Here is an 18,266-nt window from a genome sequence, read left to right on the forward strand (position 1 = left end):
TTTACTGAGCATGATTCATTTTTTTCTGAGCATGATTCATTATTTTACCGAGCATGATTCATTATTTTTCTGAGCATGATTTATTATTTTACCGTGCACAATTCATTATTTTTCTGAGCATGGTTCATTATTTTCCAATTTTGCCTGATTCTTACAGATTCCAGTACTTACGAGTGTTTGTAAGAATCAGGCAAAATGAGATAAAATAAGAAACATGCATGTCAAATTCCCACCATTCTAAAAACATTATTTCACTCAAAAATTATTTCATTATTTGAAAAGACCACTATTTTATTTCTACATCACTGGATTTTGTCAGAAATTTTTCAAAAGAATGTTAGAAAAATGAGGTTTTTGACATAGTTATCTGCCCTTCAAATGTTTATTTCCAGTGCATTTCAATGCAATTATAATTCTATTTACCAAAATGATATGGAAAATCTTGTCCTTTTTTCTTGACTCTGATAGTGCTAATAGTCAATTTACACTTTCAAAATGGCGGGTTTTTCCATTACATGTTTCACCCACTGCCTGATTCTAACAGAGACTGACACTTAATTGTAGGAGCATATCACTTTGGTAATGCTGATTAAGTGGTAATTGCAGACAATCATATCTCAACATCACATGACAAACTACCACTGTATTGAAATGTTTTATTTCTTCAGATCAACTGACAGAACTACATGTCAAATAAATGATACTAGAAACAACAAAACCATCATCACAGATAGTTGACAGTATTTTGTTTTGCATTTTTAAACTATTATTCAAGTTCATTGTAACTAATTTAGTAATTTACATATTATTTATATTTTATTTATGGCGGTGGGGGGGGGGGGGTAAGGGGTTTGTTGGTGGTGTGTTCCAATTCCTTGATTCCTTGTACATCTGCCACTGAATTTTAACAATTTTCATTATCTATTAACTTAAGGAGGTAGACCTAGGGTAAGGGACACAACACTTAAAAGTCATTGGAACGTTTGTATTCAGCATTTTACATCAATATTATGTAAGCATCTAATTAACATGGATTCATTTATTTTCTGCTTCAAATGGAAGCTGAGTGGCTTTGGTGAAATTGAATATGATGCAAATATATCACTGATTTAATGAGTTATATCCCTTACCCTAGGTAAACCTCCTTAAACAATAAATAGAACAAATAAAGAGAGCTAATATATCTACCATAATATAGTTTTTATACAAATAGTATTTATAATCAATTGCGATCAAACAAACTTCAGTAACAATTATTTATAAACAACATTCAAAACTTTTCTTTAATTTATTAAGGGACACTGGCAGATGGATGATTATATTGTTTAGATATTTACCTATCAACCTTGCCTATGGTGTAACCTCAATCTTTCAATTCAAGCTAGCTTTACAACAACTGAACAAATTAAACTTTTCTCTTGAATATTTATAGAATATTTTTTTGGACATTTTAAGAGCTGATTTTGACTATATACAATGTACTATATATTCAAAACTTCTTACACATATTAATTATTTCAGTTTTACATTTTAGTCCAAAGTACAATTTTAACTTTCTGCAACTATGAGCAAAAATTCACATCAGAAACTTTGAAAAATCCATAATGCCAGTTTTTATCATTGTCAATTTAAGTTTGTTGATTTTTTTTAATCAATTCTGAAATTTCTAAATATTCTTGGTTTGAGGTAGAATAATGAAGGGATATAGTCCATGTGGACTACTGCAGCACCTGATATGGATGAGTTTCAATGAATCAATTTTTTTGCCTGTTATTGAAAGTGATTACAAGATGAAAATATGAAAATGTAATCACATTCTAACTGTATCTCTACTGTTAAAACCAATGAAAGCCTCAAACTAAGTCCTGCACAAAATGCCAAAAATGTCCTTACAGGAAGACATCAAGTTTATCCTGGTAAATTTGTGATAGGTAATAATTTGAATTCCTCATGTCAAAACCAAATTCAAAGTTTCATAGAATATCACATTTTCTGTTGATAAAATCTTCTTACAGGCAATCTATTTGACTTTTTGACCTTTTTAAAAGCCACGAACACTGCACTTTTATCACATGTTCCCTAAACGATAAACCAAACTATATCATCTATTTGATATTTGATAAACAAACTGGTTCCCAAATTTATCTCTGGCCTTCTTATTGTCTATTTCATTCATAACAGCAGCAACTCTTTTTATTGTAGCTCTGAAAACAGAAACAAAGTTAACAAATATTGCAGTGTCTTAATAGAAATCTATCATTCAAAATTACAGCAAACCTTTGATAGAGAAAGAAGATTTACAAACAATGTGATCAAAGAGAGATAACTCAATTTAAACAGGATGCACCAGTCTTACCTCCATTGTATCCACGATGTATTGTCAAATTTTCTCAAATACAAATTTGGTTTGAAGGACTGTCTATTACTGGCTAATATCTTTAAATTGTGCATTCTCAAATGTTTGTGATGTGGGAAAAATTTGTCCATGAACTGTTTGGCACAAACTTTTTACTCTTTTGATAAAGTGGGAAAAATCACATGGAGTTCATACATGACATACTTACTTTTTGAAAACTTTTTTCTCAAGCCTGTTTCTGGATGTATTTTTAGTTTCTGAGATGTCTGTCAGGTTTGGGTACTTCTTTTTCCCTTTGCCCTTACCTTTACCTTTGCCCTTGCCTTTATTTGACCCCAGGTCAATACCCAGGGCAGCCTCTATATCTGCCTCTAGTTCTGGGTCTCTCCAATAGGATTGGTCATTACTGGTTACTGGAATTAATAAAGCGCATTGTAGACAGTGGCTTGGTACAATGTAGATGGCAGTGCCATAGCAGTATACTATCACCATTTTTTGCAATCATTTAAAGCAAGTCATTTCACCGAGCTTTTTTTTCTTAAAAGACCATTATTATTAACATTACTTGTATCTAATGATATAATAGATGCAAGCAAGTGCTACATGGACAAATCCATTCCTTAATAAGAAAAAATAAATGAAGATCAAAAATGATATTGGGTGTCATGATAATAAGTGGCAAGCTACTTAATTACCAGTCCACATAAAATTCAGACACTACTGATTGTAAAGTGATTCATGGTGAAGAAAAACCCACCAAAGAAATGATGCTTTTTCAGTCTACATATGCTACACATTCACATTCAGATCTGCACTTTTTATAAAATCATATATTTATCTCCCTTTAAAATCAACCAAATGAAACCAAATCAAGAACAATGGTTAAGTAATCAGCAACTGTTTCTGTTTATGAAATAAAACTGAATTTGGTGGGTTTTTGACATGCATGAATCACATCCTGTCTGATATTTATAATGACTGATACTTAATACTGAAAAGAACAACTACCTTGAGTAAATTTGTATGCATCTTGCACCAAATGTTAATGTAAAAATATATTTTCAGAACCAAGATATATTTATTTAAAATGTACATCATTATACAAAATTTAATTAAAAAAAGAGGTATATATTGAAAAAAAAAATAAATATTTTGGGCGTTTATTTAAAAAAAAAAAAGACAAAATGCATAATACAAAAAGAGGTATTACATTTGGACATAATTATCTCAACTTCAGAGAGGAGACTTATGTTTTTTAATGTTTTTGAAATTAATTTCCATCTAACAGGCAAAACAAAATGAATACACTTAGCTATGAGTAATATCTTACAATCTATATCATCTTGTTTAGACAGAGAGGCTATATCCTTAGGGTCTGTAGGTTCTCCTTTACTATTCCTTCCTATAACTTTTCCATGGAATGGACACTGCAGAGTGAAACAAATAATATCAGAAGTATGAATCACAAAGTAGAAGCATCCTGTGAACTGTAGTTACTGCTGTGTATAAGGACTTTTAATTACAGATAATGTATTACAGACTGGAAGATGTGACAATGTGTATTACAGACTGGAAAATGTGACTAGAAGATGTGACTACGTGTATTACAGACTGGAAGATGTGACTGTGTATTACAGACTGGAAGACGTGACTAGAAGATGTGACTACGTGTATTACAGACTGGAAAATGTGACTAGAAGATGTGACTACGTGTATTACAGACTGGAAGATGTGACAATGTGTATTACAGACTGGAAGATGTGACTAGAAGATGTGACTACGTGTATTACAGACTGGAAAATGTGACTAGAAGATGTGACTACGTGTATTACAGACTGGAAGATGTGACAATGTGTATTACAGACTGGAAGATGTGACTACATGTATTACAGACTGGAAGATGTGACTACATGTACCATTTAATAGTGAAATCAATCATTTCAAATACTGGAATAAAATGATGCACATATCATTCAAAATATGATATTAAAATTACCGAATACACCCTGGTGGCATTTTGCACACATCATCTATTGAAGATTTGGAGATCTGAATTTGACTGCATTCCTTTAAGCTCTTTGTGAACTTTTTACCCATTTTGTTGTTCTATACTTTAGAACAGACAGAGTTTCCCACAATTATGGAGGGTAATCTAACTCTTTACACGAGATATAAATTTTTGCTTGATTTTAACATTTCAAAATTTGACAAAAAAAACTTTTAATAAACCTGGTCCAGTTCTGCACAGTCGGCATTGCTCAATTAAATCACACATTTTTTATATAAATTGCAGAAAAAAAAATTAGTACTGAAAAGAACTTCGCCTTGAGAAACAGACTACTAAGCAGCAATATGTGAATTATTGGATATCTCTTATCTATACCCAATAATTTCACTGTACCTTGAACCTATCCATCCTCTCACATAGTTTACCATCAGGCATTGGAGCTCGACATTTCCATTTGACAGGTTCAAACTTTCCAACATAACTTATAGTCCTATTTTTCAAGGCAGCAAGACCATCCTGTAAAATACTCATAATAATAGCAGTGGTTCAAAGCAGGGGTTCAAAATTACTTTTAATTAAGGGTAGAAAGTTCTGGAATTTTGCAAGTATTGGGATCAATGGTCCACTTGATGAATATGAACAGTCTACAGTTAAATGTCAATTAAAAGTCATGACAGTCCAGGACTCATGCAAATGAAATTTCAAGGGTTTAAGTCAGACTATGAGGGCAATCTTGTATACACAATTAACAATACTGTCACAGGCTTAGAAATCAGTAATATTAAGAAGTTGTCTGCAAGCAGAAACTACATATTTCTGAAAGAGAAGAAATATTACAATGACATTGTGTAAAGAGATGAAACACTACAATGACATTGTGTAAAGACAAATCACTACAATGACATTGCGTAAAGACAAATCACTACAATGACATTGTGTAAAGACAAATCACTACAATGACATTGTGTAAAGACAAATCACTACAATGACATTGTGTTAAGATAAAAAAAACAGTACAATGGCATTGTGTTAAGATGAAACACTACAATGTTATACACTAGATTGTGTACAGAAGTGTAGCAACCAATTCTGGATTGGTACAGCAAAAAATGGGTTCTGGGAAAAGTCATAAAATATCCTATTTTTAAAAATATTTTGACAAGAATTTTAGGTATGGCATGCTGTAGCAATGAAAATTATTGGTACGTCTACTGTACCAGGTACTACCCTAGGTGTAAGTGAGACACTACAATTTTAATCACTACAATTCTACAATGACATTGTATTAGTGTTGACCCTACCTGATCTGTTTCTGATTCAACATTGTTGGCATAGGCCCAGACATTGTCTATTGAGGAAGTATATCTGTAATGCAGATAATAGTGCTAGACTGAATCAAATTTACACAATAAAAATGTATGAGGAACCCTTCAGAGAGGCATGGACTGGCCTGATAAGCATGAAACTATTTATATTTGGCCTAGGAAAAAAAGACAGTAGATATGCCTACCTTATCTGTTTGTAATTCTTCAAACTCATGTGGGGCCCAAAATTTATGTAAAGAATCATATCTGCAAACACAATTACATTTGATAAACTTATCATGCTTGGACTCAGAATAATGCTAAAAATGTGTTGCTCCCTGTTAATTAGTGATCCAGCTAGCTAGAGAATTAGGGTAGAGAAGACACAATCTGAGAAAAAAAAATCATTTATGTGAACTGAGACTTGTGTATATGCACCTCTGATAAAATTTGATGCATCCATATGACTTTTAACATTATTACTTTAAGTATATGCATGAGCCGACAAGTTGGTTGCACATGCTCACTACCAAGGAATTACTGTGTACAAAACCATGTGACTACATCAGACTACAAATAAAATGCTTTGCAGGGTGCAGCTTGATATGACTGCAGAGTATGAATTCTTACCAGTTGGAACAAATATTAAAACTTATTACAGCTCATGACTTTTTATAAGTAGGCTTATTATAGTAGGTTTTATGTTTAAGTACAAATATATTCACTCTTTAATACTAGTAATAATGCAGTTGTCGATTTTTACTAAATCTAAATGAATTTCACCATGTCATTATCACTTACTTGATAACCAGCGGAGCTTCCATCTTGTCTGGATTTTCCCAGTGTTCTAGGTCAGCTCCATAAGGTACAACAGGTGCTTGTTGTAATAATTTGTCTTTATATGGATTTCTAGAGAGTACTTTTTTATTCCGGGTTGGAAGGTCTTTAATGACAGTGGTGCTAGCTCTAAATGATAGTATCATTTTCATTATTAGGCAACTAAGAAGAAAAAGATGCTCAACATATTTCTAAGCATTTATAGCTATTTTCTGGTAAAATTCATTAGTAGTAAATTTATGAGTAACTCTAGCACACTTGTTATCTCACTCCTGTAATTATCTATACATGTGTTTAGTTGCACAAAAAGTGATTTCTATAAATAAACAGAGAATTTATATGAAAAATGCTACAATAACGCATTTTTGAAGCTTCACAGTAAAGTATAAATATGTCCTCTTTTTAATAATTGTTTAATAAGGTTTGTATAAAAAAAATAGCAGAAGTAGATGTTCTTCTGAAACACAGGACAAATATTGGTTGTAAGAAAGACAACTCTGGTACCAAAACAGAACTCCATTTCATCCTAATGTTATGAAAGCACTCTTTAATTTACTGAGTTAGTTTTTATACATTTATCTTTGAGTATCTCTGACTCAGACCACAATTAACCACAACCGTTTCATGATCTGACATATTTTGTCAGTCCTAAAACTGAAACAATTATTGTACACATACATTCCATCATCTATCTAACTTAAAATTATCTCTTGGTGCTAGAGTACCATTAGAGTTATAAGATACAATACACTTTTTGAAATCCAAATATCTACATGTATATCCAGCAATAAATAATTAATTCATCTGGGGCAGAAAGTTGTATTGAATACAATATGCACATAAGCTTATAGTTAATATGTACTGTTAACGTACTTATTTTCACAGTGGAAAGAATACCACGAAAAATAGTACCTGCATAATTGATATTTAACACTTTATACAGCTAATCAGTTTTTAAAACCGTGAAAATGGATACCCACAATGTGTTCAATTGACAGAATCTATGAAAATTAGCAACCAAGATAATTAAGTTGTTAACAGAATATTGATGTTATTTATTTTTCTGAATAAACAGATATCTTTTGCACATACTCTCCACATCTCTGCTGTAGCCGTGCTATGTTGGCTTTCATTGTTGTAGGATCATTTTCAGGTTCCTGATCAATGGTCCTTGATAGACTCCAGAATCCTGAGGTCCGCTGACTGGTGGATGGTTTTGGTTGTTTCGTAAAAGTTGAGGGTTTAGGTTGTGGTAAAGGTTCTAGTCCTACAAATAACAGGAGTTTTTGAACTTAAATATAAGTTGTTGAGTGAATAGTTTTACATTTAAGGAATGACTGTTATATTTTTTTTGGTCTATGAGAAAATTACCTCAATCACATGGCGCACACTAAATAACCTGCATAGCAGTTTATTTTCAAGTGTGCACCACGGGCATTAGAGTTATTTCAAATAGACCAAAAAATATAACAGCCATTCCTTATAATTTAATTTCTTTTTTAGTATCAAAATTCAAGGAATATACCATTGAAAAAGGTTGACGACGTCCAAGTCATATATAAAATTTGGTTTATGAGATGATGAACAGAATTTTTTATCCAGTCAGAAAACATATTACATCTGAAATAAAATTATTTAAATTTATATACAATGTATTTTACATTATTTTGAAGTATGTGTTTCAAGCATGATGGTATTTACTTACTTAGTACATATATATACATGTATGAACATATTCATATGTAGCAACTAATTTTACATTTTACATGTATACTGACTCATAACAGCAAATTTTCTCCTATTTGAAATAAAGAGATAAGTAAAGTAAATGATACTTTTTTTTGTATTAGAAGACTTGCTTTGTTTTTAAAGACACAAATACCTTTGGAACAGTTCATGTGGGAGATTCTCCCCCATCGTCACTGTCTCATTTGAGAGATTTTTATGTAAAAGCTAATTTTTTGTGAAAAATTTATTATTTTTTTCACAGAAAATACATTTGTATCGTAATTTTAACCAAAAATTTACTACGAATTCTATGTGGGAGATTCTAAATTTTTCAATGATTTTGTGGGAGTCTCCCCCTATTGAGGATGGATTAACAAGTATGTAAAGAATTATTCCATTTTTTTGTTATGTTAATACAGTACATGTATTTAATTGTTGAAAAAAGAGGACAAGGAACAAATTGTTACCAACCATACTCTGCTCTTTTATGTGGAGGTATGAAAGGTTCATATCCTTCCTTTTCTGCAACCTCCTCAAAATCATCATCACTTTCATCTGTAAAAAGGACAAGAAATGCATACACTTTAATACATGTACATCATATTTCTCTTAGTTTAGAAAAGCTCTGAAGTCAACAATGATATCTTGGCAATGTGACAATTTAAAGAATTTTATTATTGCCCTTTGATATTCACAGATATACATGGTACATTTTTCAACAAATGGTATGCCTTGGAATAATGAACCAGTAACTGGTAGTATTTACATGTACATGTATGTAGCTTAAATTTCATGAGTACATCTAAAATCAAAATTTCTAGCTTGGTACCAAAGTAACTGTGGTATAAGGTTGAAACTTATTAAAGATGATTTGTATTGTACTATAAAATGTATCCATTCTCAAATGTATACTATACTTTTAATTGAGAAAACATACTGATAAAAATTAAATTTTCTTCACATTTCACCAAGGCATTTGATTGTTGTCTTCACAGTCCCAGCTAAAATAAAACTTCTTCAGTATATAACTCAGGCATTATTTTCTAAACAAACAGTCCCAGCTAAAATAAAACTTCTTCAGTATATAACTCAGGCATTATTGTCTAAACAAACAGTCCCAGCTAAAATAAAACTTCCTAAACATATCACTAAGGCATTATCGTCTGAACAGATTCAGTGCAGATATTTATAATCCTACCTTCATCAACTGGTGCTTTTTCTTCAGGGATGATATTCATCTCATGGTATTTAGACAAGAGATTATCTAAATCTTCCTTAACATCAATTACACTTTTTGTTAATGCTTCTTTCTCTTTATTTCCATATTTGGTCAAACTCTGTAAAAATGTAGACATTGGCCACTAATATCATTAAAAATCTGAGTCTCCCGAAGAACATATTAAATTCAACCTTTTCAACACCGTATAAATAAAATTACTCAAATGTATCATTTAAAAGAATATGTTTCTTTAGTTTTGTTATTATGATTTTCTTGTTTTAACAAAGGACCCTTTTTATGTGAAATTTCAACATGTAGTAAGATACATGTAGTTTAGATCTATTTATGGATGTAGACCTAGGGTAAGGGACACAACTTTTATAAATCATATGTACGTTAGTATTCAGCATTTGACCGCAATTTTATGTAAGCATCAAAGTAACTCGGACTGATTTCCTTCTGTGTCAAATAAAAGCTTGATAAGCTTAGGTGAAATTGAATATGATACAAACATATCATTGATTTCAAGATTTATGTCCCTTACCCTAGGTCTACCTCCTTAAGATGCATAATAATGGATTAAACGTAGTGAATCTATAAAAGTACCTGAATCCATTTGTTGACTGTTGGTTTATATTTAGAAACAATAAGTCTGTAATGATCTTTTAATGTTTGCAATATATCCTTATTATCTTCTGTTTCCTTCAGTGACACTACTCCAGGAGTTACATCTATTGATAAGTTATACTTCACATTGCCAAGGCCATGTTTGTGTAAAACATCTTCATCATCAGATTCATCTTCATCTTTATATTCATCACTGTCATCAGCGTCACTGCCACTATTCAGTTCCCCATTCTGGTTAAAATTTTCACAACTGTCACTGCGATTATTCGCCATTTCATTATTAGTATCTTTTGTCATTGAACACGACGACGAAGACTCTCCTTTATCTAAGGAAGTTCCTGGAATATTTCCTTTAGAAGAATTATCTAACTCTATACATTTATTTTCATTGTTGGAGGTATCACTGCATGTAGTTCTATCCTTTTCAACTTTTTCAACACACAAGTTTTCCTGAGATTTGCATCCTACATCGATAGTAGTCAATTCATCATTTCCACTTGTCCCTGAGTTACAAGTAGTGTCTAATGCCAAATTTTCATTGTCTTTGTTGACTGTTAAACATGAAGGTGACCCACATGGTTGTATAGGGTCATGTGACACAGATTGTTTTGTTTCATCAGAACCATTTTTACTGGTTTCAGCTGAGTCTATGAAAAAGTCATCAGGAGCTGGTAACACCAGTTGGAAACCAGTCTTGGCCTCAGTTATGGCATTCTTTATGTCTCCCATCAAATCTGAATAAAAAAAATAATGAAAAGTAAACAACATGCTTCCAAGATGACATAACAACAGACTATTTAAACACTTTAAGTTTGACTTTAAGATTGGTTGAATATTGAGCTGAGTAAGGATGTAAGAGAATCCTAAATTTGAGATTTTGTATGATGCCTTACCCAGTCCTACATGTTACTTTAAGGAATTAAAGATGGCCTAATATTTCGCTGGGAGTCCTAGGAACATATTTACACATTGTGTTACTGTAAAAGTACATTTGTTTGTGGGGTACCAATTTTTGCAGTTTTTGTGGGTAGGACAAACCATGAAATTTGGTTCCCAATGGAAAGGAGATTTCCATTAATGTGTATACTGAAAACCACAAAACCATGAATTTAAGAATCCACAAACTTGTGTTTCTTCCCTAATCCACAAAAATTGGTATCCACGACCTAAAGAACTTTCACAGTACTTGTAACTGTGATAATTTTATCAGCACTTGTTAAATCTTCATGGCTCAGGCTACTGTTACATAAGTTTCATTAAATTTTTTCTACAGATATTTACATGCATGTACAAGTACATGTATGTAACAGTTACATGTACATATACTTGTACATAAAGGCTGCTGTAAATGTGACTTTTCATGACAGTTTAACTTTCCCTGATTAAGTATCAGTCTCTACAAGAATCAGGCACTAGGTGAATCACAGTACGAAACAACTCATCAATTTGAAAGTTGAATACGACTATTTGTACCATTAACATCAAGGAATAAAGAATACATTGTCAATATCATTTTGGTAAATTGAGTTATAATTTTATTGAAATGCACTAAAAAATGAAAATTTCAAGAGCATATAACTCTGTCATTTCCCTAATTTTTCAAACATTCTATTGAAAATTTTCTGAGCTAATCCAGTGATGCTGAGATCAAATGATGATCTTCTCAAATAGGGAAAGCATCCTTGAGTGATATTACATTGTCAGATTGGTGGAGTTTTGACATGAATGTTTCTGATTTTCCCATTTTACCTGATTCTTTATACAAAAACTTGCAGTTAAACATTCAAAAATGGAAAGGACATTACAATCTGATTTGAGGAATAATCACAAATTAAAAACTGAACATAGGTTTGTGGATTGCTAAAGCTGCAAAAAATATAGTGTGAATTTTTTCCAAGTTAACAGTAGTTCGATGTAAATTTTAAATTCATACAGCTCAACAGGTGGTATAAGAATTTAAAAAAAAAGAACTGCAAATTAACTTACAACTGCCATCATATTTAGAATATTTTCTTAAATCCATACCATTCATTTCTTGCAGTGTTTTTGTCATTCTCTCCTCAGCTAACTTCTTTCTTTTTTCTTCCTGTTCTTTAAACTGCTTTTGTTGTAGTTCTGACCTTGACCTTATTCCATTAAAGTCAACCTAGAAACAGAACATAGTTTATTAAACAGATAGCAGTGATTTACTGAATGTTCCCTGTCTAAAAATGTTTGATAATTCACACTGTGAAATGAATTCGGGGATTTCACTCTTGTACTTTCTCCTGCCAAAATGTCACAAAACGTCACAACATCTACCATTTACAAAATTTGAATTTTATGTCAAAAATATAATGGAGCAACAAATAAGGGAAAAAATCTATCTTATAAATAGGATAATCAATTAATTATCACTCGTGCCAACAAGTTCTGCACATTGGTTAAATCTAGGCCTTCTACAGTACTCATGATCATATTTTGGATATTCACTCTTTATAAGTAGGTAGCAGTCTTTATAGAATCAGGCAGTCAGTGAAACAGCCCTGTGCAGGTGCGGGTGTCCAAAGAATAGGCCTGCAGTAGCGCTAAGCTTGTCGTAAAAGGCGACTAGTGCTCAGAACCCTAGCCGGGGAATAAGGCGCTCTGCCCACAGAGCAACTGGGTTGTGTGCCCCAGGTGATGGAATGGAGTACCCTTGACGTTTTACATGCTGGGGTTGTCAGGCTATATTATGAAAAACCTGACCGCAAACCATAGTGGTGCACCGTGTTGGGAAAGATGCCATGTTCCTCGCACGTCAAAAAAACCTACTGTGGTATTCTCCCAGAGTAGGAACCATAGGGCTCCGCCACAGGAGGCCAAATTGCCCGACCCTACCCACCTCTCCCTATTTCCAGTGGCAATCAAAATTGCTCGACCCATCTGTCCTTGTGTCCCGTCCAATTTTTTATTTTATCATCATTTCATGTTCATTTTATCATCCACTTCATGTTCATCGCCTGAATATAGCTGAAATTTTGCTGCTCGGGTGTTAAACCCCAACAAACAAACAGTCAGTGAAACATGGTATGAAAAAAAAACACCATCATTTTGATAGTGTAATTCGACTATTTGCACCATCAGAATCAAGGAAAACAGACAAGATTTTCCATATCATCCTGTACCACTGAGTTGCAATTTCACTGAAATGCACTGAAAATGAACATTTCAAGGACAGATAACTCTGTCAAAAACCTCATTTTTCTCAGATTCTATTGAAAAATTTCTGGGCAAAGCAGAGATCAAATAATAGTCTTCTCAAAGAGAGCAAGATTCCTTGAGTGATATTACATTGTCAGATCAGTGGGGTTTTGACATGCATGTTTCTGATTTTTCCCATTTTGCCTTATTTTTACAAACACTTACACTTAATTATCCTATTGTATCCAACACTGCAGAAGTTCAACTAAGCCGTGGTCAGAGGTCAGGGAACTTATCTGATTTCTAACATGGACTTTAGAAAATCTATTTACCAGGGCGTGGACCTTCTAAACCTATAATTTGCCACTTTATTGAAGACTTTCAATTTTCCCCAAGTTGCCCATTGATTTAAAACTTCAGAAAGATCCCAGAGCTTGGTTTCATACAGAAGCATAAAATTTATTTTTGTTAACTCAAATTTTCACAAATCAGACCCATAGAAATTGAATAATTGATAAAAGTTCAAAGATATGAGGAAAATCTAAATTTGAGGTTTTTCATGAACTTTAACTTTTGAAAATAAATTTGTATATAAAAAAAATATAGTTGAAATAAAATTGTCAACTTTCTCAACATTCTTTGAGAAAGTGACTCTATAATAATTCTATAAGATTTATATCCAAAGTTATAAAGTATTGAAATTTGTTAGTTTAGTAGAGAAATAATATTCCCAACAATTCTTTTTTCACTACTGATAATTACCCCGGTAATCATCAGTCAAATTTGTTTCTCCACCTTACAATACTTTACACTGTTAAGCTGTTTTGAAGGCTTTAACCAACAGGAAATACTTATGGAAAACTGAAAAGAAAATACCCTTGATCCATTTGAAAACTAATTAAATAAGTTCAACTATCTCCCCTTTCAAGCCTCCAATAGTAGTTGTATATCAAAGCTCATCTGTATTTGTAATAAACTAGTTCAAAGGTTTCGTCAAATTCAAAATATTTGGAATTTCAAAATTTTGCTAGTGTGAAAAATAAGTAAATTGGATTATCTCCCTTGCAAGTTTTCATAATTTTTTTTATTCAATCATATGTAGTACCCAACATTTTTGAAGTTCTTGAATAACATCAGTGAAAGAAATTAATAGACCTATGGACTAAGTCTATATAAAATCAAGCAGGTCTATGATAAAATTGGCTCAATTTCCTTAGAAATGTAGTGCGGTCTACATAAAATTATGATGGGTCTATGATGGACAAAAAACTAAGTTTCTTACACTGAAAACATCCATACTACTAGTATTGTACCAGTGAAGTTTAGAAAATTTACACACTTACTGTAAATGACCATAGAGTTATAAATGTAGCAAATACTTCCTTTCAGACAAGTTTTTCAAAGCCTTTTAATAGTGTACCTTTTTACATGTTTTCAGAAAGTTGAATCCAAGAGCCAGTCTTTTGTACTCATTACCAAACTTATCATACCACTTCTGTATGGCAGAGTAAGCTGACTTCTTCAGTAGATCTGCCGCTGCTTTAGGAGGAGGAAGGGGTTTATCATAATCAGTCTCTGTAAAAAGAGAAAATGTTTTTTAATTATATCATACCATATTTGGGTACATACACAAGGTAATACCAACAACCCAGTACTTAGTATGTAAAATGGTTGAATTAAAAATAGTCAGATACAGTTTACACTTCATGATCAATTCAATGACAACATAATATTTCATTTCTGACAAAAAAAAACAAAAAACAAAAAAACTTTATTGATAACACTCAGACAAATAATAAGTGTAACAAATACCCCTAAACAATGATACCATCACCATATAATGGCAAAATATTGTTTAAATACGTTTACATGTACTATAATACAATTTTGAGTATTGATTGATAGATTTAATAATGTTTAATGTCCGAAGGTATATATTTCATAGAGCGACACATCCAAAAGTATATATTTCTGTCCTCCATCTGCTATGTACTAGGCCAAGACTATCCATCAATTACTATCAATTTAAAGTCTTTGGTATGACTCACTTGGGGATTTAATCCACAACCTCCCATACTCAACACAAATAGGCTACTATAAGACCATCTAGTATAGGGGGCTACAGTTGTGAGTAAATAATACAGGCAATTTGAAGAACTCTTACCAACAGTAAGTTCAAGGAACCTTTGGAAATTTTCTATCAACAATTCTCTAAAACCATGAGATCTATAAAACAGTTCTTCTATCATCTGGAAAGCTGAAAGACGAATCTCAGAGTGGTTCTTTGTCAGCTGGGTACTCAGCAAGTGATAGGCATGGTCACAATACAAGGGAGATAACCTACAATTAAAAGTTCACCCAAATACTGATACATCTATGTTTTAGACATACTATGTGGTATGTGTATCGGCAAACAAGCAATGCTGAGTATTTTAAAATAGATATAAAACAATTACTGTTGCAAGCTTTTACATCAATATGTACCAGCAATGCTTTTTTTAACATACATGTATATAACAGTAAAACATGTTTATATATTACATACATGCATGTACTTGTAAATTGTTCTCTAACATAAAACGAAACATTGTTTCCAAACATTTATTCATCTACTCTAAGTCTTAATTTCTGCCACTGTTTGAGGAAATCAATGACTATACAGTTAAATATTCTTGATTCACAACTATGAGGTAAAATACAGATTTCCATATGAAAATCATGCAATAAACAAATAAGATATTAGCATTCAGTGTGAGTTATGATAGTGTAAACCTGAGAATTTCTTTACGGGACAATGCCTAGCTGTTAAGAATTGTCTGTAAAATTTTATTGTAGATGTTGATTTATAGTTGTTTTACCCATTTACTCATTTTGACAGTTCTTACTTGCAGATCTTTTTGAAACTCTTCATGATGTCAGGATTAAGGACCGGCCTCCCGCTGGTTGTTAACTCCTCTACATACTTTTCCATCTCCTGACACAAAGCATGGTCCAACATTTTAACTTCTGTATCCATGTTCTACATACAAATGTATATTAGAAAAAATACATGTCAGCTAACCCAAGTACCTAAAAAAGACAATATTTTTTTGTAGGTAAAATGTTACCCTGTAGTTTCCAAAAGTATTACTGGATCAATCAAGTATTTAACACAAATATGATATAAATGGGTACAGAAACATTTGAAACACTGGGACCAGTGAACAATTAACCACACAGGTATAAAGAAATGATTTAAGCCCAAATATTATAAATTTCTAACTCAAATTCCTTTCTCGAATGTGAATTTTTGAGCAAGTAAAATTACTATCTACTTTACTGGTACATATACATGTACATACCAACATTAAAAACAACTTGATCAAGCCTTACAAAAAGTTCATAACATTTCCTGGATAAATGTACACGTCTTGTGTGCTAATGTCAACTATAATCCCTGAACTAATGAAGTATGCTAATCAAAGTATGAACTTGAGAAAACTAGAATTGGGAATGATTGTAATAAAGACCAACATTTTAATGATTACTTCAGTGATGATTTTGAGAGGTCAACAAACAAAGTGGAAATTGGAAAAAATCTAAAGTAAATATACAATAAAAAAAGAATCATAACAGTATAAATCCAGATTTGAAAAGCAGAAATCCCATAAAAAGGGAAGAAAACCATGTCTGCTACTTACTGACTGTTGTATCCAATGATTTACATCAATGCAATATACATCACCTGTTAAGAAAAACAACGAGTTTAAAATTGTTATCCCAGATTATCAACAAAAGGGTATATATATATACAGGATATTTTCTTGAAATAAGAGTCATCATGAGTTCTATCAATATATTGAAAACAAATAAAAAATACTGAAGTGCCAATGGTTACTGGATATCAAAGAGCAGAATTGATTTATACCCTGAAGATTTATTTACTTACACTAAAACAATGACTGTCACTAGACTAGGGTAGTAGCCTACATTAGGTCGGTCAGATTATTGTAAACAGGGAACTAAGAGTTTAAGAGTGAAACCTACTAAACTATTGTCAAAGGGCCATGAGATTTTACTAACAATTTAATTTGGGGTGTAAAATTGGGGTATGAGTATGTAAATTAATGTTGCTAGTAAATAGTGTTGGCCACATAAATAGTTGTATTATCAACTGGGTCCACTTTGCTCGCAATAATGCCAATGCCTTCCTCAAGTTTATTGTATCTAGTGATAACAGGTGTTATAAAATGAAGGTGGTATGAATTTATGTTTCTTTGTGAATTTTTCAACTTTCACCTGTCTATTAAAGGAGAGAACAATCCAAATTATTAGAGGTTTCATTGCCTCCATATGACATAAACAATAGAATAAAAAAAACATGCCTATTAAGATCATGATTATCATGCTAAATTATAGGTAGTCAATACACAGTCACTGTTCAATGTAAAAAATCCAAAGAGGAAATTGTTTTATACATAGATCAATGCTATATTTGTGTATTTTATATGTGTACTGACAATAGTTTTGAGTAATTCTGTCGTATTTCCATCTTTCTTTTCTTGTTTTGTATAGGAAATCCACCCTATGATAAGGGTCACCACATGTTCAGGAGAATACAAACATATTTTCATGTTATGAGTAAAAGGTAAAAATAATAAAATTAAAAATAAAACAAAGGATGAGGGGCTTATTCAGTTATTGACAATGAATACTAAACTCTAAAGCTCATAAAAAATAATCTTTCTTAGAATCTAGATCAAGTAAACGTTCATTGTTATTTATTTATGTACTGACAAAAAATTTAAGTTAGTCTGTCCAGGGACATATAACACGTATTATATGACCTGTTGTGTCATACTTCCATCTTTCTCATCTTTCCGAGTTTCTTATCGAAAATGTAAACAGGAAGTTGTGAAATAATATTTTCTAGAATAACTCGGACCAATTAAATTTCGTATCAAGCAAATAAAGAGGAAATCCTTACAAACAGACACACGATCAGGCAATCTAATAATGAGAACGAATAAATATAAAATAATGAAA

The 18,266-nt window shown here is 32.0% G+C and overlaps 1 protein-coding gene across 11 annotated transcripts; it reads right to left on the reverse strand.

The window, feature by feature from the left end:
• Nucleotides 1-642: 642 nt before the first annotated feature.
• Nucleotides 643-18,144, reverse strand: LOC148603152 (UV-stimulated scaffold protein A-like). 11 transcript variants are annotated; one of them, XM_088553596.1, is made up of 16 exons: nucleotides 18,068-18,144; nucleotides 16,922-16,965; nucleotides 16,127-16,260; nucleotides 15,406-15,581; nucleotides 14,662-14,816; nucleotides 12,105-12,225; nucleotides 10,059-10,813; nucleotides 9,432-9,570; nucleotides 8,705-8,788; nucleotides 7,598-7,772; nucleotides 6,470-6,634; nucleotides 5,666-5,729; nucleotides 4,758-4,880; nucleotides 3,687-3,783; nucleotides 2,565-2,769; nucleotides 643-2,204 (listed from the first exon to the last, which is right to left on the reverse strand). In XM_088553596.1, exons 3-16 carry the CDS (start codon nucleotides 16,255-16,257, stop codon nucleotides 2,102-2,104), a joined length of 2,493 nt encoding a protein of 830 aa, XP_088409722.1. In that variant the 5' UTR covers nucleotides 16,258-16,260; nucleotides 16,922-16,965; nucleotides 18,068-18,144; the 3' UTR covers nucleotides 643-2,101. The 11 variants fall into 11 exon arrangements, with proteins under 11 accessions (XP_088409722.1, XP_088409715.1, XP_088409719.1 ...); XM_088553589.1 differs by having other exon boundaries at nucleotides 12,066-12,225; XM_088553593.1 differs by having other exon boundaries at nucleotides 16,127-16,310.
• Between the last annotated feature and the right edge of the window lie 122 nt (nucleotides 18,145-18,266).

This window comes from Perna viridis, chromosome 11 (genome assembly GCF_037379345.1).
Source record: "Perna viridis isolate PV_CMFRI_1.1 ecotype Kerala chromosome 11, ASM3737934v1, whole genome shotgun sequence".
Taxonomy (NCBI): domain Eukaryota; kingdom Metazoa; phylum Mollusca; class Bivalvia; order Mytilida; family Mytilidae; genus Perna; species Perna viridis.